A 20,807-nucleotide genomic window follows, 5' to 3' on the forward strand; every position below is an offset into this window, starting at 1 on the left:
CCTGGACGCTTTGGATACGCAGCCACCAGATGGGGTGGGGATGGCCCGAGATGGTCCCAGGGTGGGCTCGCAGCTGGGCTGGTCCGGGCACCAGAAGAGGTGGGCGGGCTGGCTACTTCAGGCGGTGTGGACTGTCGCTCGGAAATCAAAGAAGGCATAGCGGCAGGACAACTGCAGCGGGTCCGGGAAAGGGGCGGCACCAGCACAGGCATGGGCCCCGAGGAGGGCAGCGGGGGGGCAGAGGGGCCTCCCGCGGACACTTGCGGCGGCGCTTGCGGTGCCAGTGAAGGTGCCGCGGAGGGCGCGGGCAGGGACGGGTGGTCTCCGTTCCCCTGCTGCCTCTCTGTTAATGAAGCTTGCGCCCACAACTCCGCGGGTGACGAATACTTTAACTCTCAGGGAGAGGGAGATTTCTGGCGCACAGACTGCTTCTGCCCACAGCCAAAGTCCTCCGAGGGTCCAAGCAGAGCCGAGGGAGTGCTACACCACTCGTCCTTGGTCCCATCCCCCAGTCTCTCATAGTGTACAAAAGAGGCACCCCCGGCATCCGAATCCTCCATCCCGGTATCACTGTCCCCAGACTAGCACCGCTCCAACGCTTTAAAGAGCGCGCCCCAGGTGGCTGCCGAGCTGCACACGCTGGTATCCCCTTCAGTTAACTCAGACCACAGGCAGCCTCCCACTAACAGCCAAATCTCGAGATCAAAGGCATTATCGAGTCACAGTAAAACCTTGTGCTTTCACCCACCGGAACAAAGCGCGCATAGCATCTTCAGAAATATCGAGTCCCATGCGTGGCAAGGCGTTCTGCCACGCAGAGAAGACAAGTTGATCATCAGTTGAATTTCGGTTCCCCATTGTGAGAACCGTCTATCTTGATGGCCGGTGAAAGCAATCACACAGACGCAGTGGCTTAACCCGGGACTTTAAGCCCTAGCTTCGTCAAGATAAGCCGTTCCAGGCCCGCTCACTGGCAGGGGCCCCGCTATCCCATGGTCTAAAAAACCAGCTCCCTCCAGGAGAGCGCAGGAGATATTCGCTTACCCCTCTGTGGAGGAAGCAGGTGTCACGTCGTCAGTTGGCTGCACCGAACATCAGCGGTCACCAGATGTTGCACTATTGGGAATGGCGAGAAGAATGACACAGACTCTCTTGTGGAGTCGAACTGGAGAATTTCTCCCAGTTTATTGCCTCAGATTTTTTTTGTAGACCGATATGTGAAAGTACAGAAAAGAAAAACTCTTATTGGTTAGTAAACTAACACATCACCATCATTGGTCAGTGGGGTACACCACCCCTCAACCTTCTCTTGCAAGAAAACAAGGAACAGACAAACAGCACCTGCAAGGCTGTTTTCTATCTCTGAGGATTGTTTTAGTTTCTCCTTATGATTTCCCAGGCCACTTTCTCAGGCAAGACTGAGAAAGTTGTGTGGCCTGCCATTCCACAGGCACTATGCTGCCTGCTTCAGAGTTAGCATCCATACTGTACCTACCTGTCTTGATGGGATTAATGTGCACTGTGCAGCAGTGTTGACCAAGGCCTCATATTTTTGTGGTTCTGATGTGCCAGGCCAATGAATCCACACAGTCCTAAAGACACGGTTTTCCCTAGCCTCTCTCTGGCTAGAAACAGGGCCCCTCTAAGCCTGGTTGTCCTTCCTTCCCTAGGCATATGCCTTAGAGGTTCCTTCAAGGGGATCATCATCATGGAAGTTTGGCTATGGGCCACTGTCACAGCTTTCTTTTTGGTGGAACTTCCTCTTAGAGTCTTGCTATCTTCCAAGTGCTCGTTGTGCCAGAGCAGCAGTAGATTTTCTATCCCATCTCCTCATATTTTCTTCAGTCATGCAGGAAGAACCACAGCTCAGCTCATGCGGTGTGATGTTGCACTATATTAGGAATGGCAAAGCTGTGCAACATAGACTCTCTTCTGGGTAGCACAAGAGAGACAGTTTTATTATTTCAGATCTTCTTTTATAGACGGACATTTGGTCCAAGAGGTAAAACTCTCATTGGTCATCAAACCAACATATCACTATTATTGGACAATTAGAAACTACACCCCTTGACTGTTTCTTGAAAGAAAACAACAAGGATCCAAACAGCACCTGCAAAGGTTGTTGTCCTACTCCAAGGACTGTTTGGTTTCCCCCTTATAATTTCTCAGGCCAGAGTGAGAACTAGTGTCACACAGGCACTGTGCTCCCTGCCTGCTTTCTTGCATTCAGCATCCATAATTCTCTTTTTTTGTTTTAGGGCAGAAAGGCAGCATTTGTAATGTCCTGCTGGGCCCTTGCAGGAAAGAGAATAAACACAGCATCAGAGGTCCCTTCAGTAACTTGTCAATTACCATACAAGACCTTGACTGGACACTGACTTAGAAAGGTCAAGGAGATTTTCTGGCACATGCTATTGAATCCTTCATGTATTACCATCAAGTCTTGCTGTTCATTCTTGCAAGGAGTCAGTTAAACCTGGTAAATTGGAGTGATTCCGAAGGTGCAGGAGAAGTTTTTCAATAATGAAACAAGGTTGCATTAAGGACCTCTTTCAAAAGTGAGAAATTCAAACATTTGTTTAGGTCTGCTATATAAGCAGATTCAATGACCAAATTCAGGGGTACATAACTGGGCCAAACTTGGTTTTTGACCTTCTAGCACTTGCTAGTCAGACTTATCCTTCCAGGTATCAATAGCTTTTCCTGTTTTTCCCATTTTTCAAATTGTTTCAAATGAGCAATTAATTCAGACAACTTGGGCGCTGCTTTTGTTTTGGTTTTTTTGGGGGTTTTTTTTGGTAGCACAAGGCATATGATAGATGATGAGACGACCTACTTTCCCAAGGAGCAGAAGGTCTACCCCAATAAAGGCTGCAAAACTGTACAGGCCAAATATCCAGATATTTAGACTTGAATCTCCAAAGCCCTTTCTGAGCTGTTGGAAATCTGTAAGTGTAATATCAGTGTAAATAAGTGTATTTGCACTTACACTTTTTATTTTTGCAGGAAGTGTGGTGAAAATACCAAAGTGAGCTGCATGGGGTTTGTGCAGGATTGGACCATTGCTTGCTCAGTTTTGCCAATGATACTTGTAGGAGGAGAATCTGAATTGAAAACAGCAGTATCAATGAAGGAATTTCCTTGATGAACCTGATTCCCAAAGATCTACATGATCTAGTTACCACAAAGTAAAACCACAGCCCTTGGTAACTACAAGCAAAAGTATGTGGGATATTACATGAGGTACAATTACATATTTTTGGGAAACCAGTAATTTTTTGGCTTAGAGTCCAAATAAATGAAACTCACATAAAAGTCCATCAGCTGAAGACATTGATCTTTAGCATCACTAGATGTCTTCTTGAATCCTGAAACACATGTCCCTTTTCACTCCTCGAAGGTGACGGGTGCCTGACGTGACTGCTTGAACCTGCTGATAATAAAGCACAGGCATATCTTCTCCCAAGTTAATAAATTAATTAGTCATTACTCTTATTAGTCAATCAACATTTAGATTTGATAATTAATTTTTTTAATTTCTAATATAAGTATATCTTGTTCAAATAATCTTTTTTTTTTAATTGTTGCCTATAAATTTGATCAGCCCAGAAACTGCAAACAGCTAAAGTGTTTCTTTCCAGTGAAAAGACCTGAACACCTCTCCATGGCGAGGGTTACAGATTCACTCCAAAGATTGATTCAGCTGTAATATTTACAAGGCAAATTGCCAAGTCAAAGAACTCATATGTAACTTTTGCTGCCGAAATATCTGAGCCTGTTGGTAATTCTTATCCAGAAAGAGCTAAGGTGTGGCCAGTCCTCCCTAAGTGGAAAAGAATCTCCCACATGATATAATTTTAAAACAAGATTCCGAAAAATCCTGGGGTAAAAACCAAATGAACTCCTAAAACTGTAACTTATCAACAATATCATATCAGTAGATTCACATTCTGTAATCAATATATCAGTACCCTTTCGTTTGTCATCCCCAGGGGATGGGTGGGGGGTGAGGGGGGAGGGAATGGAGCCATTCCCCTAGGCAGAGCTGAAACAGAGAAATTAAGAATTAAGCATAAAGAAATGCCTGACCAGAAGAGAGGGGGAACAGACAAGAACAAGAAAAGAGCGAGACTGCAAGATAAGATAAAGAGCTAAAATACACAAACAAGATGCAAAGACAAAGGCACCACAAGATAAAGGGATTCCTTCGACCCCTAAGCCAGAAGGAACGGTATCGAAGTCCAAAAAGTGGTCAAAAGACTGAAGGAGGCATGCGCAAAAAGACAAAGTGAAGAGTTCAGCTAAAGAGAAAATAGCTGACCTCATCCCACAGATGGGATCCCAAAGATCCCCCCAGACGACCACCCAACTGACCAAAAACGACCACTGCGCAGCTGCAAAGGGGCTGGAGCTAATTGTAATATGAAGTGAGGACAGGCTGAGTTAGGAAATGAATATGTATTAGGCATATTTTGCAACCCTAGTTTGTAAAGGATAAAAAGAGAAAGCCAAATCTAAAAGGTGTGCATGCTTTTCAGAGGAGATATCCCCCATGCACCTCAGCACTGAATAAATTCATACCTGCTCTTATAACTACTCTGTGAGTTATAGAGTTCTTTTCTATCTGCATATCAGAGCTGCTCCGTGGGAGTGGAGGAAAGCTGCACCCAGCCCCCATCACGCTGTGTGCTAACATCACAGTGGTGCCTGTCGCACCGCACAGTGAGGGGGGAAGCCTAGGCTTAGAAACTGGAGCCACTGTCTCCCAACCCCCAACCCGGCCGCCGCCCCATCCCCTCCAACACCCGACCAGGGCGGGGGGGGGGGGGGTGGGGGGAAAGGGGAGGCCTCCGCCTGCTGCGCTGAAGGGAGAGCATACAGGCAATCCTTAAACATAGGAAAAATTAGAAGCATAAAACACTCAGAAGGCAAACTCCTTGCCCCAAAATCCACGGGGTAGGACCATGGGGAAAACCCTCTGTTACAGCATCTTTTTTCTGACTTTCAGCTTTGGGACCACGGTGTTCTGCACAAAGCTGTATCAGCAGAGCTAGTCTGTGTCTTCAGAAGTCTGGACGGGCTGGCACGGGGAGTGTGGTACATGCCAGGCGGGGAGGCCAGGCTGGCCGTGGCAAGGGTGCACTGCTGTCGCTCCTTCTGCTGCTGAAAGTAGAGGTTGCGGATCCCCCGCATGGTCTCCCAAATCTGCATTCACAAGCGGTTCAAGGGGCCGAGTTGCTCTGGCTGGAACCAAGCTATCTGGGGATCCATCGAACAGGGACCCACCCTGGCTGATCCACTCTAATGTTACCATGCCCAGATGGCCACAGCTGTAATGCTTCTTTAAAGCCTTCTGATACAGTGAGTCCTAAGCGCTGCTTATGTCCTATTCAGATAGAGGACGAGTTTGTTCCTCTGTGGAATTTCGGTTCCCCTTTATGGGAAAACCTTTATCTCAACGGCCCGTGAGTGCAACATGCAAACGCAGTGGCTCATCCTGGGAATGTAAGCTCTAGCTTTGTTGAGATTTGCCGTTCCAGGCCCACTCACCAGCTGGGCCCTCTGCCCAGGGTCACTGAGATCTGTAGGTCTCCAGGAACACATGGGGAAAAGCTCCTTACCTCTCAAAGGAGGAGGGAGACTCCAATGTCCTTCAGCTCTTGGCTGCAATCCATGTCAAGGGTCTACCAGATGTCACACTATACTAGGAATGGTGAAGCAGTATGACATAGACTCTCTTCTGGGTAGCACAAGAGAGACAGTTTTATTATTTCAGATCTTCTTTTATAGACGGACATTTGGTCCAAGAAGGTCTGAGAGGTAAAACTCTCATTGGTCATCTAACCAACATATCACTATTATTGGACAATTAGAAACTACACCCCTTGACTGTTTCTTGAAAGAAAACAACAAAGGATCCAAACAATACCTGCAAAGGTTGTTGTCCTTCTCCAATGATTGTTTGGATTCTTCCTTATAATTTCTCAGGCCAGAGTGAGAACTAGTGTCACATAGGCACTGTGCTCCCTGCCTGCCTTCTTGCATTCAGCATCCAGTGTACCTTTTATCCTTCTCTGGGGGACTTGTGTTTGGTACCAGGACCTCTGATCTGTATTGCTGAGATTTGGAGAAAGCGCTTTTTAATCTCCCTGCTGAGTTGCCTGACCTTTATAATTTAGCTTATCCTGCAAAATGAGAATAAAGCTATGGGTTTACATGCAGCTAAGCAAAGGTACTAACTTTATTGCCTTACCTGTCTCTTATTTTCACCCAGTTTCATAGTACATGAGTAAACTTGCCAGAAAGGAACAAAAAATAATTGCTAATTTAGGTGGTTTTCAGCTTTATACACACACACACTGGAATTCTTATAAAATATAATTGTCTTAATTGTTTATCATCCCAACATGTATGTTATCTTCCTAGGTAGCTCATTAAGAGGCTGCTGTAAAATGTGATGCAACAATGCTATGAAGGAAAAGAACAAATTTCAACCTAAGTACCACTGGAGCAAGGAAAGGAAATAAGGGGTCATACTTCTGCTTTTCTGTTGAGACAGAATAGGAAAGGAAATACAGCAAGGAAGTAAAGTGCAAGATAAAGAGGTAGCAGCATACAGCACTTGGTAAAGGCTCCTGTCCCTGCCCAAGAGGACTCAGAAGCCAAGGAGATGGTTACTTCAGCAGAGGGCACTGGAGTAATAAGGATGTGGTGTACTACTGGCTCTACCTTGCTCTGCCTAGCATAACTACAGACTATCTATGCTGTAAATTCTTGTATTTTCTGTTACTTCAAAATTTTTACCCCAAAAAGAGAGGACATGTGCTGAACAACACTGGAAGATTTGTGATTGGAGCAATGCAGGCAATGGCATGTAAGTAAATAAAGCAATGAGGAGGAGAATCTGAGGCACATACTCTTGAGTCAGCATTCTGCACTCCACAATACCAGTGGGACAAGGAGGATGATGAGATGGTTAAGGAAGTGAAACCTCTAATGAGAAATTGTCAAAACAAAGTTTCTTACCTTCCTTATAATTTCTCCTTTTTCCACAGCAGCTGCAGTCAGAGGATATATTTGCATAGATCTTTGCATTCTAAGTAGCCTGAAAACACAAACGATAACTGCATTGATATGCTACAAATTTATTATGAACAGCATCAAAGAACTGAAAAAAGTTTCTAAACAAATTTGACGTTTGGTGGGTTATATTATTTATTTATGCAAACTGTGAATTTGTGAATGCCTGGGACTGCAGCTTTCATGGAGGAACAATCATTTTACACGTATGGACTTCACATTCCTTTAGCTCCTCTAGGCTTCTTTTGTACATGGGAAATTGAAACCTTATGTGTTATGGTGGAGATACTGAGCATGTCCCCAGTGTAAGGCTTTATTTTGTTATCATTGTTTTACTATTTAAAAGAAGCGTATAAAATTAGCTCAAATAGTTTCATCTGTATCCCATAGGCTTGGATGACATTCAGCATGCTCTAATGAGCATAGGATTTTTTTTTTTCAATGATTATGTTGGATAAATACAGTCTTCTGTGTGTCAATGGAATTTTATAGAAGGAGAGGAATTCAGGTCTTGTTAATGTAATGGTCAAACATATGCAAGTACTAAAGATTTTATTTTTTATTATCTGGTTTATGTGCAAGAATCTTCACTGTGTGTGTCATGGGGTTAGTTTACCTTTAAGAAAGTTAAAGTTGCTGGAGACTCCTGGGAGTCTTTTCTCCTGACCAATTATCGGTCATTGCTGAGAATTGACAGCAGTTTTAGCCATTGAAAAGTAAAATCAACTTGTGAACCCCACCTTAAAGTGTACAACCAGAAGTCCGTGGTTCTCTTTGTTTCCTGACTGTGAAGGGTGGCGGAGCTCCGGCTGGCCTCCGGTTCCCTGCCCAGGCCATGCGGCCGGGCAGGGGCCGGGCCAGGCCCGCCGCGTCTCTCGTCTCCCGGCCGGGAGATGAGGCTTGCCCCGAGCTAGGTCGGGCTGGGCCGGGCCCGGCCCGATCTCTGGCTCGGCTGCAGGGTTTTGCTGTAACTACATTCACTAGAAAACTGCCGAGTGAAGAAAGAGAAGAGCTCTGAGCCTGCTGCAAGCAGAGACAGAGGCCACGCTCTCCAAAGCAGCTATGAGGAACTTTTCATCGCAAACGGCTCCAGCTCTTGTTCAGCAGAGATCACCGAACCATCTACAAAAGCTTGGGCAAGATTTTAACTCTTTCTTATCTAGATGAGACTTGTGGATTAATCTTTTCATCCAGAAAGAGAAAAGGAGAGTGATCAACATGAAAAGAGACTTTATAAACTACTAGTGGCAAGAAAGAAAAGAGACTTCAAGAAAGGTAGAGAATTAAGAAGATGCTTTAATTAAGCTGAAATATCTTTCTGTTAAAACTATGGAGATGGACAATAAAGTCCTGAAAAGAACTCCTTTAATTCATAATAGAGTATGGGGAGGAATAAGGTGTTCAAAGTGTAAATTTGAGTAAAAAGTGGAGTAATTGTGGTATAGTGAAGTGCTCGGAGATTTGAAGCCTTGAGAGGCAATGAGAAAACTGTTTTCTAGTGAAGCTCACAGAAACAGATGAAGAATACTTTTTTGCCTTTGACTAACTTATCCTTAAAAATGCTATCCTCAAACTCATGGCCCATAACACATTTCAGAGTGATGTGGAATGGGAGGGGTGGGCTTTGATAACAGTAGCTCTGAGCAGCTGATATCAGAGAAACGAGAAACTATAACAAAAATAGTTTTCTTGTGACAAACTCCATAAATTAACAGAAAGGAACTTCTGTTTCTTTACAGAAACTGATGGAAAGACTGTAAAGAGAATTGAGATTATTTAAACCATCAAAATTATAAAGTTTTTGTCTCTGTTGTCATGTGAACAAAGGAATGGTAGGCAGTGAGAAATGAAAAGGTTTTTTCTAAAGGTTTATTCTGGTGTTCTTATAGTTTGTCAATAAGCTTTCTTTACTCCTTTTAAGTTTTATGCCTGGTTTGCTCTCATTTTAATCCATATCTCACAGCAAGAGATAAATAATTCTTTTTTCCCCTTTTTGTTAATTACTGGTTCAAAACCACGACAGTGTGAAATAACAAGGACATGCTTGCAGCACCTGGAGAAGTATTTAATTCTTGCCTTCCATTCTGATATCAGGTTTCAGAATGAGAATTTTTCCATTATTATCAGCTTTAAAGGTCATGTTGCTGACTAAAATATCAAACTGAAACACTGCCAAGACATTTAAAAAATACACATTTCTTATTAGACAGCTATCCTAGTTCCAGTTTTAGAGCAGGTTTATATGGAAGGAGTAATATAAAAATTGAAAAGTGAGATGGTACCATTTGACAATTACACTGGTATTTTACGCATTTTTGTCAGTCATACAGGCTAAAAGAGGGAGTAATTTTTAATGTATAATTTGAAGAACATTACTAGTGTGGCCACAAATGTCAGATCTTAGAACTGTGCCTACACATTATCCCCTTTTGGATGAAAAATAAAGAGAGAAAGGAATTGAAAATCGAGACTACATGTGGTAGAAGAAAAACTAATTCCTCTGGGTTTTTAAAAACATAAAAGAAAGAACAATGTAAACCGTGGAGATAAATTATAGCGGATATAATGATAAGCTGAAATTATATTTGAAAACAGTAGTCCAAAAGACAAATAACGTTTTGTGTTTCAAATTTTAGAGCAGTGTATCATGCAGAAAGAAATGCTGTGTAACTGGAGAAAGCAGACATTAAAAATAATATAGGTTATCTAGTAGGATAGGATATCAGTTCCCAACAAGAGAACAAGCTCATATACAAATTTCTGAACTTTCAGAAAACATAATAAAGAATAAACATTAGAAAAGACTCACTCTGATGGAAGACTAAAGTGGGAGTTTGAGAATTAAAGTGCTCATCTGTGAAGTGTTACATAATAAGAACCACATATCTCACTTCTTTAAATTTCAATCTTTCAAACTACAACAATGTAGTACTGTGGTAACTTATGCTGTAATACTTAAAATTGTTGTTAGCATGTTCATACTGGTAATGGAATTAAATGTTGAGGGAAAACATAAACTACATGAAAAATGAAACCTTTCCACAATACAGGAACCAAAAGAGAAAATGGTAGAAGTCCCCAGACTGGAATACTAAAACCCAGACTGAACAGAACATCAGAATACCGTATAATCAATTGCTAGAAACTAGGAAGTAACAGGATGTCTTCAGGCCCTGACCATTTCTAGCTTCTGTGACTTTAAACCACGGTTGCAAAGAACACCTACCATTTTGGCTATTCCTAATGCTATCTTCTGCTTCTAATCAGGACACTGACAACTCCAACAAGGTTTGCATTTCTACTGTAGCATTTAAAGAGGAGCCTGCAAAAGATGGCAATTGTTGATTGAAAAATTTCTGTGGTACAGAATATCAGACTAGTTGGAAGTACCTTAAAGCTCATCTTGTTTCAAACCCTGCCATAGGCAGGAACAACTTTCACTAGACCAGGTTGCTCCAAGCCCTGTCCAATCTGGCCTTGGACATTTCCAATTTACACTTCTTTTCTAGTTCATAATAAAGCTCTGGCTAAGTCAAAGGTGCTCTTTGTAAATCTCTTCTGTGTTCATAAGATCTTAATGCCTGTGACTGTGGATAGAAGACCCTCTTTTCAGAAATAGCTTTTTTTAATACTAATACTACTAAAATTTTTTAAGCACTGATCCTTGATAAACATTAAGATTGTTTTGGTGGAAAAGCCTAAATAATAGAGATTACTTCACTAGTAAAACAGATAGAAATAACACTTTTAGTTACTACCACCACATTTCTTGTAAAGTTAATGAAAATCTGTCTATGGTCAGTACAAGAGTCAGAAATAGGAGCTGCAGAGTAACTTTGCCCTATGTAGTTTTCCCTGGTATGTAAGAATTTCTGTCTTATGTCTGCATGACACAGCTTCTTTTTGCTCTCTCGAGTCCCTGGCTCTGGGCATGGCAACTTCTGACTTGACAATGTCCTATTGAAACTGTATTTCCAGTCAATGCTGCACTTCAGATGTTGGACTGGCAATAATACATTGGGTGCTCCTCACAGTATTACGAAGGGAAAATAGAAATGCAGTGATTCTCTGAACAGAATCCTGCGCAACGGCATCACAGCAGGATTGATCCCACAGAGCCTCTACCTGGACATAGACATAATAAAATATATGGGCAACAAAACGTGACCACTGAATACCATTTATGGTCTTTAATTTAAATAAGGCTAAATTCCTTAGTATTTTACACCATATTCATGTTCTCATAAACAGGCATTAAGTGGATGTTACCTTGAAATATCCTGATGCTAAATAATTAGCTCTTGTAACAATTTAAAATTGACAGTCAGTACATGCTTAGTAAATGCTTCAAGTCAAGTGACTGCAAGACATTCTGTAATTGCGTTTTAAAATTTCTTCAGTATCCCAACTAATTCTGACTGTGCTACAGAAAAGCTTGGAGGGTCCCCAAACATCTTACATGCGGTGTTGGTTAAAGCTAAGGATGATCTGTGTCCTGCAGCACACAAAGCTACGGGGGACCTTCTCCCAGCAGCGAGCCCACCTCTACGCCTTCACTAGGGACTGGTGGGCAAAACCCCGAATGCTTTGGCCTGCACGGCCACGTAAGCGGGAACCTAATTTCTGTTGTTTTTCCCTGAAGTAAGAAAAGTAACCGGCTCGAAGCAATAAGGTGTGATGGCATGAGGCAACCGCATGGTCCGCCAACAGAGGTTCCTGACGAAGAGAAAATGGCGGGCGGGGGCCCTTAGGAAGCTCCCAAAACGCAGAGCGCTCCCCGGGAGCCACTCCATGTCTGAAAAGCCTTGACCTCCACCCCCAAACCCACTAAGACGAGGGGGGGGGGGGGGGGGTAAAGCCCCACCTGAAAAGAGGAAGGCATCTGACATTGGAGACCGTCCCTGACGGAGCACGAAGTACACTCCCCAAGTCGGGCAATAGTTCCACCGCCCTGCCCCCACGGGCTCCAGGCCGTGACTCGGCTATTTCTCCTCGTTCCGTCCTGTCCCAGCCTGTTCTGGCTGCGGGGGAAGGCAGGCGCAGGAAGGGGCGGGTGGTGCGGTGAGAGAGGGAGGGACGTGGGCGGTGAGAGGAGCAGTCGACGCACAAGATGGCCGCTGCTGGAGTGGCAGTGGGGTGGTGGGGGGTGATGGTGGCGCTGGCCTGGGCCCCGCGTGTATTACTGGAGGAGCAGTAGCAGGGCGCTGTGGCAGCCCCGGTGTGCCGGAGCTGAGGGGGCCGATGGGCGCTGCAGGAAGCCCGGCCCGCGTGGTGAGTGCGCTGCCTCCGCCGCGGGGTGCGGGGAACAATAGGGCGGGAGAGCTCTGCCCGCCTTGCCGAGAAAGGAGGCGGAGGGGCGGGCGGTGGGACGAGATGATCTCCAGAGGTGCCTTCTAACAATTCTGTGACTTTGTGCCTCGCCAGGCCTTAGGCTCCTGCCCGGCTCCATTTCCGAACGCCTCGGGCAGGCGGGGAGGGACCGTGGGCCACTGTACCCGATGGGGGGAGGCGGAGAGGGACTGGGTCCGGTTTGGGGGTGGGGAGAGGCGGCATCGCCTCAGGCTGCGGCGGCCAAGGGACAGGCGGCTTTTGTGTGTCCCCCTCTGCCTGCTGTTGTTTTTTCCAGGGGCTCTGCCTGCCTCTGCGTGAGAAAACTCATCCCTGTGTCGCATTGAACAACAGAGACGGAGGGAAAATAATGACAGACCCCTACCCGTCCCCGGGACACCTCTCCGCCCTGGGTTGTGGCTCTTTTGTCTGTCGTGCCTGAGGGAAGAGCGAGGTGGCTGCGGCTCCCTCTGCGTGGGGACAGACGATGGTGAAACCGCACAGGATCTCCCCGACTTGCACTAGTTTTTCCACCCTGGCATTGTTTTGGCTGTTGGATTACACCCACAGAGTGGGTAGGGTTTCATGCCGGGGGTGCGGTGTTGGTATAGATGGGATTTAATTTGCTTTGATGGTTGGGAATGTCCTGGTGTCAGGTTTTGTCCTCAAAAGCCATTGTGAGGTCTGTCTTGTTTTAAAGCAGGGAACTGATGCAGGTTTTGTTTTTTTTTCTTAGGAACTGGGAATGTTTTGTTTACCTCCACATGCCTTTTTGTCCAGAATGTATCCCTTATTTTTATAAATTTTAGTCAAGTACGAGTGTCAAATCATTTGTTCCTCTAGCAGAAGCTACGGTTTTCTGTGTGCTTTTGCCATATTGAAAATGGCTGAAGTAGGGAGAAAAAATTAAGAATTTGAAAAAATAATTAAAAGGTTCAAAGTAACCTGGATTGTGGCTGAGCTGCATTGTAACTGGTGTACAAGTGCTGTCATTTAATGACTCTGCTGGAAGATAAATGCAGCTGTTAAATTCAGTATTTATACTCTATTCACATTATTTGGCTATAGAATTGTGAGATAACACAGGAACACTATGAGGCAGAAGTTAATGTATTCCCAAACTTACGTTTTCTTACTTCTTTCGGGTTTATAAGGATGTTGAGGTGCTTAATTTTGTCAGTTATAAATGTCTGTATTGGTGTGTTTGAAGTCAATGAATGTGACTTCATGGCTGTATAAATAATCTGTGTTCAAGAGCGCTTTGTGCAATATTGCCAGTTTCTAAGCTTCACCAGGAGCACCATGGCTTTCTTCAGTGAATTAATACACGATGTTTATAATGAAGTTATGGTTCCCACTAACCTAACTAGAAGCAGACATTATCAGGCACCTTTTCCTTTCCCAGTGATAGCTTATGGCTTGGCCTTCTTGTCCTAGAAAAGGGTCTGTCAAAGTAGACAGTCTGATAGGCTGCTTGGAGGGAAATTTAGAAAGGCAAGTACCATCAGAGCAGTCTGTTTTGACAACCAGAGATTTGAGTTTGTCGATCACTTATGAGCAGTGGAAACCTTCATCGACATAAGTGTGATGTAACTTGTATGGTTTCTGGTGTTTTGTTGTTTGTTTTTGTGAGGTTTTTTTTGTGAGCTTTGTATCCAAACTAGCTTAGTTTAAAGTGAAATATTTTAGAAATTTCTGATGGATTGTTGTGTGCTGATAGTTTAAAAAAACTAACGTTCCAGTGAAAAAATGAATGTTTGAATCTGGAAACTGCATACATTAATATCACAGAGTTTAATTTAGGGGCGTCTTGAGACATGTATTATTATAGAAAAGTGCTCGTGCTGAAGTGGCTGAAGTGAGCAAGAATGCTTTTGGAAGCTTCTGTCACGTTGCCCATGGTTCACCAGCAATCTGGGTAGAGCCATTATCAACTTGTTGAATTAAACATTACAGAAGTTGAGATTCAATGAGTGTGTATATTAAAATAATGCTTTAATTCCTTTGTACGTGGTTCAGAAATCTTGGGTGACACTGATACTGGCTACCTTTGATAGTGATGGCAAAAACTGACATCCCATTTAATTAGGGTCTCTATCTCTTGACTAACCAGTGCCATAAGAGTGTGTTTACTTAGAAAATTGACCTTTCCCAGTCTGTAATATGTAGTGATATGAAGGATAATTACCCTTTTTTTATTATTATTATTCTGCACCAAGAATTACAGTTTACATGCTTGGTATCTGGGAAAAAAGTTTAATCTATTTGAAAGAACTTGTGGAGTTCGTAGCTTTCCAATGGTATGACACGTAAAGTTAAATTAGAAGGAAAGAAGTCATCTGTGTGTAGGTTCCCAAACTTCCCAAGAATCTCAGAACAGTGATTCAAAAGCCACTGTAAGGTATCTTTTAAGCAGATGACCTTTATAAAACTTTGTGATTTTTTGCACAGCCTACTCATTGTTTAAAATTCTTTTCCCCCCTGGATTCAGTGAATCATTTTGCAGATTAAAGTCTGTGTGGTTTTGTGGTTTTAGTAATCAGTAAATCAGGTAGTTGTTTGCTGGAGCATCCCAAGTAGTATTGGCTGGTGGGCCAGAAAAACAAATCTGACTCGAAGTACATAAGAGATAAACCATAGGGGAATTAGTATTTTGAAATTAATGTCTTGGAATGTACTAGGTAACAAATATGAAACCATTATCATACAGGAATAAAGATATAATATGCTCCTATTGTGAAAAATTGTTATATAAACACACTGCTCCAACTGAAATTTCAGTATGACCTTCAAGATTCCACATAGGCTCTGTTATAATAATGTAGTCTGAAGTCTAGGGAGTCTTATCTGAGAAGGAAAGCCACAAATGTTTACTTACGTTATATTACTTTCATTTTTGTGCAGAGATTCCACAGTGTGCCTGGAATTAGGTGCAGTTCCCATCACTGAGTCTGACCAGTTGTTTTACTGAAGAAGTGCATCTCTTGATAATTACTTTTTGCATCGGTCTCATTTTCTTCAGTACCAGTATGGTTAAAGTTGAAATGGTATTAGATTTCCAAGGGCTAACTGATTTGCTAATGAAGTTTTTTATTTGTGGAAGTGTGTTAATGGGCAAGAAGGTGCGAAAGTCCTGATGGCTTATTATAAGTAGATTTTTCTGATATAAAAATAATTTCTCTTTAGAGTGTTTAAGGAAACAGCTTTCCCGTTACTGCATGGTAGAAGTAACCATGCTACTGATGGTTCTCCATCAGCTGGAGAAGAAAGATTTTGGTGATAGAAATAGCAAGAATTCAAAATCATTTGCTGTAAGTGTGTGATGTCAGAGGCAGTATCAGTTGTGCATTACTCTGTGTTAGAAAGTGTAGAGGAGTGTTACATGCAAGTATGATGGGTGTCCCAGCCTCACACTGAGATGACTTTCTAATGGAGTGAGATGGAAGGCAGCTGTGGGGGGTCTAAGGGAAATTTTCATCAGATAGAGATGACTTATAATATGCATCATGGCATATACAAAAGGGCCTGGACATCCTATGCAGACTTTTACATGAAAACTTCTGCCCCATGTGCTAGGTTAGCTTTTCTTCCCCCAGGGGGAAAAAAAAAAAAAAGTATTTCAGGAAGCCTAAACCATATGAAGAATAAAATCTCTCTTTATCACTTGATTGTACAAAGTAGGTAGAGACCCACAATGTAAGCTACCTTGTTAGAATGAAGACTTTTTTTAGGAATATGGACAAAAATCTTCATATGAGAGAGAGATATGAGGAGGAGAGTAGAGACAATGGAAGAGGATTGTTTTGACACACGAAAGGATTCTTTTTTTTCTCATTCTGCTGATAAGAAATAGAAGATACTGCAATTGAACTGAAAAGTGTTGGAAGTATTGCTGGAGGAACAGATCTTTCACTTGCTTCACACAGATTGTGACAGAGTTGCCATGTAATTTGATACAAAGAACAGAAGAGAGTGTCAGGGAATACTGTGGTGAGTCTGGAATTCAGGATTACAGAAGCTGGAGGATTTATTGACATTTATGCCTTCCAGCCACGGTCACTAAAACCACCATAAGGACATGTTATTGCCTCTTGCAGAATAGACCCCTTTCACTACAAATTGCTTGCAAAACCACATTTTAAAGTATTAGTTTTCAATTACTGAACTTCTAGTGTTTGTGGTGTGCATGTTATATTGATCTGAGACAGGACTACTTCAGCTATGAGACAACTGAAGAAACAAAGTGTTTGGTGTAGCTGAAATGGCTGAAATGTGCTAGGCTGGGAAAATGAGATCTCACAGGTGTTTCCTTATTCCTTTTAGCTTGTTTTTTTTTAACATGGAAAGTCTGATTGGTTACATCTCTCTACTATTCCAGTTTAATAGGTGTTTTTTAAAGTGTCTAATTAAATACTCTTTCAAAACAGGCTGTTAATCTTAAATTTAAATCTGGACATTCAAAATGTAGTTATTTTTCAGGATGCCTCCGTATTTATTAGACCCTGTCAGGGTAAACTTTGAAAGTTGAGGTATGGTTGTTTTTAAATCTGTTGTTGTTAACAAAATGCTGGTTGATCAGCTGATGGAACAGGAATGGTTGTAGCCTGGATGTGAAGGTCTTCTCAGCACTTTCTCCTGAGCTAATTTTGAGCAATTACTTTAGTTCAAATGGTGAGCAAGTTGGAAGGATTTTCAGCTACAGCTTTTAACTTGCTTACAATTTAAAAACGAAATATCTACCAGAGTAGCAAGAATCTCATCTCTGCTGTGCTTTGGAGGTTTTCAGGGGCTTGCAGCTAAATAATTTTGATAAATTTTGTCAGTGTTGATTCCCAACTCAAAATAAGATGCTATCTTTAGGGCAAAAGGAGTAAGATTCAGGGAAGGTATTACAAAGCGAATAAATTGAAATTCATGCCACGGAGGATGGTCTTAATTACCTGCTTGTTAATAAACCAAATTCTGTGGAATGCTCCCAGTGTTTGGTAGCATTTAACTTCGTGCTTTGTTTTTACAGTAAACATTGCTCATAATGACTTAGCACTCTTCACTCTTTATAGCAATTGTGTTTGAATTAGTGACTTCTCCATTTCCTACTACAGTGACTGTAATATAAATGCCCTTCAAAAGTGACTGAAATAAAACTCTCACTGTTGACTAGCTTTTTTTTGTAAGTCACATACTTTCAGCTTATTCTCTTTCCACTTCCATTCCTTTTTTTACCACTTTAGAATGGAAGTCCTTCAGGTACTATTTGATGTTAGAACTGTACCAACAAATGGAACTGTAAGGATTTCATTACCCAGCCAGTTACAGTACAGCAAGAGTAAAGTGTTTTGTCCTGTGGGTTTATTTTTTTTAAATTCTGTGCTAAGATGCAAGAAGTGAAGGAGAGAACTTGGAATTAATGGAAACTAAATTGTAAAGGAACAGTAGAAAGTGAGTTTGATTACCTTAATGTGGCATTCCTGAATTGTGGAATGTTGCATAAACATTATTTTATTGCCATTAATGATTCCAGCAGTTATGCAGGCCTAATGATAATTAAATCTCACCTTACTGGATATAAGCTGTTCTCTGGGAGGCTTCGGATGAAAAGTTCCCCTGCCATATATACATGAACATTATGATAATGAAATCTTGAAAAATCTGCTCAGGAGTCCAGTGAAGCAATCATCTCTGTGGTGTGTCACAATTTAAAATTCCTATTTCATTGTATGGAAATCAAGCCTGGGTTTTGTGCCACAGATTGAAGTGGTTTGAGGGGACAGGAAACAGCAACATGCTGTCCTGCTTTACAATCTGTATATGGAAGAAAGGGCAGGAATTGTGAAGCAAGTCTCAGCCTCTACCCTCTACAAATGAAAAATCTTCACAGCTATGTGTGATGTTGCATATACATTTCTTGAGCTCTGCTAGAGCATTTTTTTGCTTAACATAGCATCTGGGAAATTGGTTCTAGATGTGTCTGAGGGGCTTCATACCAAATCACCAGTTTCCCTAATGTAAACAGAGCTAATTAATCACATTTGAAAGATCTTGATAAATAGCTGTTTTTCATCATACAGAAATTGTCACTGGTCACCTGCATTCTTGTTAATTATTGTATCGGTAGACAAAATCCAGAAAGTTTTGGAAGCTGGAAAATGGCTTGCTCTTATTTAGCAGCTCAGAAGGATAGTAATTCTTGGTCTTGCTTGCTTTGTAGAGGGGATATGAATTTTGTAACAAAAATAACTGAGAGCAGGGCAAACTCTCACAAATTACTAAAGCAATTGCAAAGGAAATACCATTCTCTGATGTACCTTTCCAGACGTGAAATAACTTTTCTCTAAGGAGTTTCTCTTTGATTGCTAAAATGCACTGTTTTCTTTGTAGGATTGTTTTTTTTTTCCTGGATGCATGGTTACCTTTACATCTCCTGTTCTCTTTAATGATCTTTCATTCTCTGGTATTAAGTTTGTTCTGCTCTGAGCCACTCATCAGTTCAGCCAGGTAACAGAGATGTCTTATTGCCTCTTAGTTTCATTGCTTTATAGTTCAGAGTTGCAGGATGGGTGGTTTGGAAAATGGAGCAACCTGTGGTACACTTTGTTTTTGGACTTCACTGAGGACTATCAAAACATCACTGCTTCCTCTGGAACTGATGAGAAGTTAGGGAGCATTGTGACCACTTTGTTGTCATAAATTTGAAAGGATAGATGGAGAAAGATTAAAATAAGTTAAGCTAAACTGACCTGATGAGATGGACTGAGTTAGTTAAACCAAAAGCAACAACTCAGATTGTCTTTCCTGTTTTATGAGTCATTCTGCCATATAATTGTGTAGAAGGCCTCCTGTAGAATTAATTAGAAATGAGGCCTTATTAGTGCTGCAAAAAATCTATAGTCAAGTTTAATTATTGTCTTCCTTGTTTAACCCAGGCGTTATGGATTGAAGCCTTAACACTGTAGCTTCTTTGCAAGTGAATCGTAACAGTGGAAACAAATGTTATTCAGGAAAGTGAGAATGGTTTAAACTTCGGCTGCTTGGAGTAGACCGGATTATTTAAAATGTAACTGATTTGTTGCCAGCTATTGTCAGATTCTACTGAAGAGGTGTGAGCCAGCAGGATTGTGTTCTGGACTAACCTGTGTGTTGATTGTTAGTTTCCTGTACTTGCGCACTGTATTAAATCATTCGATCTTAAGATACTTTTTCCATGCTACCTTTTATTGCTGCTTATCCACTGTTTTGTAGTTTATACAAAGCCATGTCTTGGTTTGAAGGTGTCTAGCTTTGATTCCATCTGGTTTTGTCTCTTGAACATTTTATTCCCTTTTAAGGATGTATTTGTGTTAAGAAACTTCAGGGACATGAATAATTTCAGTGCACCAAAAAGGTGCCCAAAGTAAGGGTTGGCTGTGTTTGGAAACCCTCTAAATCATCCCATTTCTGTTTTTTTAGGAAAGGTTCCCTGTTGATAACAGTATGGGAGTGGAGGTACAATGGGATAACCTAGTTCTGACTTGTGCCAAAATGCATTGTGAAACTGAGTTTTTCAGTTTTCCCTTTAGCTTAAAATGCTGCTTAGCATTATGCCTGTAAACATAAAGATTCTGCTGGAGTGCCAGAAACTTCTTATTTTTATTAAAATAATAAAGTGGAAAGCTGTGCACAAAGCTCTCAAAACACCTTACCTGTGAAGCAAAAAGGCACAGCCCAGTTGGTTGCAAATCAAAATAAATTCCTTTAGTTATACTTGTACTAAATTTACCCTTTAATTATTACTAGACTTAAGACTTCTCTCTGAGCAGTGTGATTTTTTGCAGAATATATTCTTGGTGGGGGCAAAATTTTAATCTGTCCTTAATGCATGATGTTCTTGCTCATTTCTGTAGCATTTGCAAAAAGGAAAAAATAAAAATAGGACTACTAAGATGGTATCAACACTGGCAAGTAGCTTTCGGGCTTTTTTTTTCCTTTAGCATTCATTCCTTTACCAAGAGTATTGGGAATTCATCAGTTAAGGCAGAATAACCTAAGTGTCAATGTCTGCACTTTAGTTCGTGGGAATACAATATTTCCCTCCTGATTTTCTGTAAATCTGAGAATTTACATTATTTCAGCAAACAGAGACCTGTAGTAAGCTTTTCTGATCACTCCTTTCTCAGTGGAATTTTTCTCACAAATGCTTCTAACAAAATAGCACTCAAGGGCTGGGTGGGGGTGTCTGTGGGTGTGTTTCTGAGGAGATTTGTATGCTCACAGCAGTTTTTCTGTGAGTTTTTAGATTCAGTAGACTGGTTGAGAATAGAACTTGAGCTGTGTCATACTGAAGCTTGGCCATGATGTAGGTGATTCCAGGACATACCAGGAAGAAAGGCTTCCACAGAAATCCTTGGTATGGGCATTTGAGG

The 20,807-nt window shown here is 41.9% G+C and overlaps 2 protein-coding genes across 12 annotated transcripts in view; one reads left to right on the top strand and one right to left on the bottom strand.

Annotated features, from left to right (window-relative positions):
- Nucleotides 1-12,633, bottom strand: part of LOC131580772 (uncharacterized) — a 60,268-nt gene extending 47,635 nt beyond the window's left edge. Inside the window, exons 1-3 of the mRNA XM_058842351.1 lie at nucleotides 12,576-12,633; nucleotides 11,945-12,470; nucleotides 7,027-7,105 (exon numbers count right to left, since the gene is read on the bottom strand). Coding sequence (XP_058698334.1) covers nucleotides 7,027-7,105; nucleotides 11,945-12,470; nucleotides 12,576-12,633 — 663 coding nt within the window. The remainder of the gene's footprint in view (nucleotides 1-7,026; nucleotides 7,106-11,944; nucleotides 12,471-12,575) is intronic.
- Nucleotides 12,214-20,807, top strand: part of RC3H1 (ring finger and CCCH-type domains 1) — a 62,561-nt gene continuing 53,967 nt past the window's right edge. For 10 of the 11 annotated variants that reach the window (XM_058843386.1, XM_058843389.1, XM_058843393.1 and 7 more), the window contains exon 1: nucleotides 12,214-12,351. The gene's annotated coding sequence lies outside the window, so the exon portion shown is untranslated. Of the gene's footprint in view, nucleotides 12,352-12,623; nucleotides 12,984-20,807 lie in introns of those variants that run through there. The other variant, XM_058843388.1, reaches the window with a different exon arrangement.

The sequence above is a fragment of the Poecile atricapillus genome, chromosome 7 (assembly GCF_030490865.1).
Source record: "Poecile atricapillus isolate bPoeAtr1 chromosome 7, bPoeAtr1.hap1, whole genome shotgun sequence".
In the NCBI taxonomy this organism is placed as follows: Eukaryota; Metazoa; Chordata; class Aves; order Passeriformes; family Paridae; genus Poecile; species Poecile atricapillus.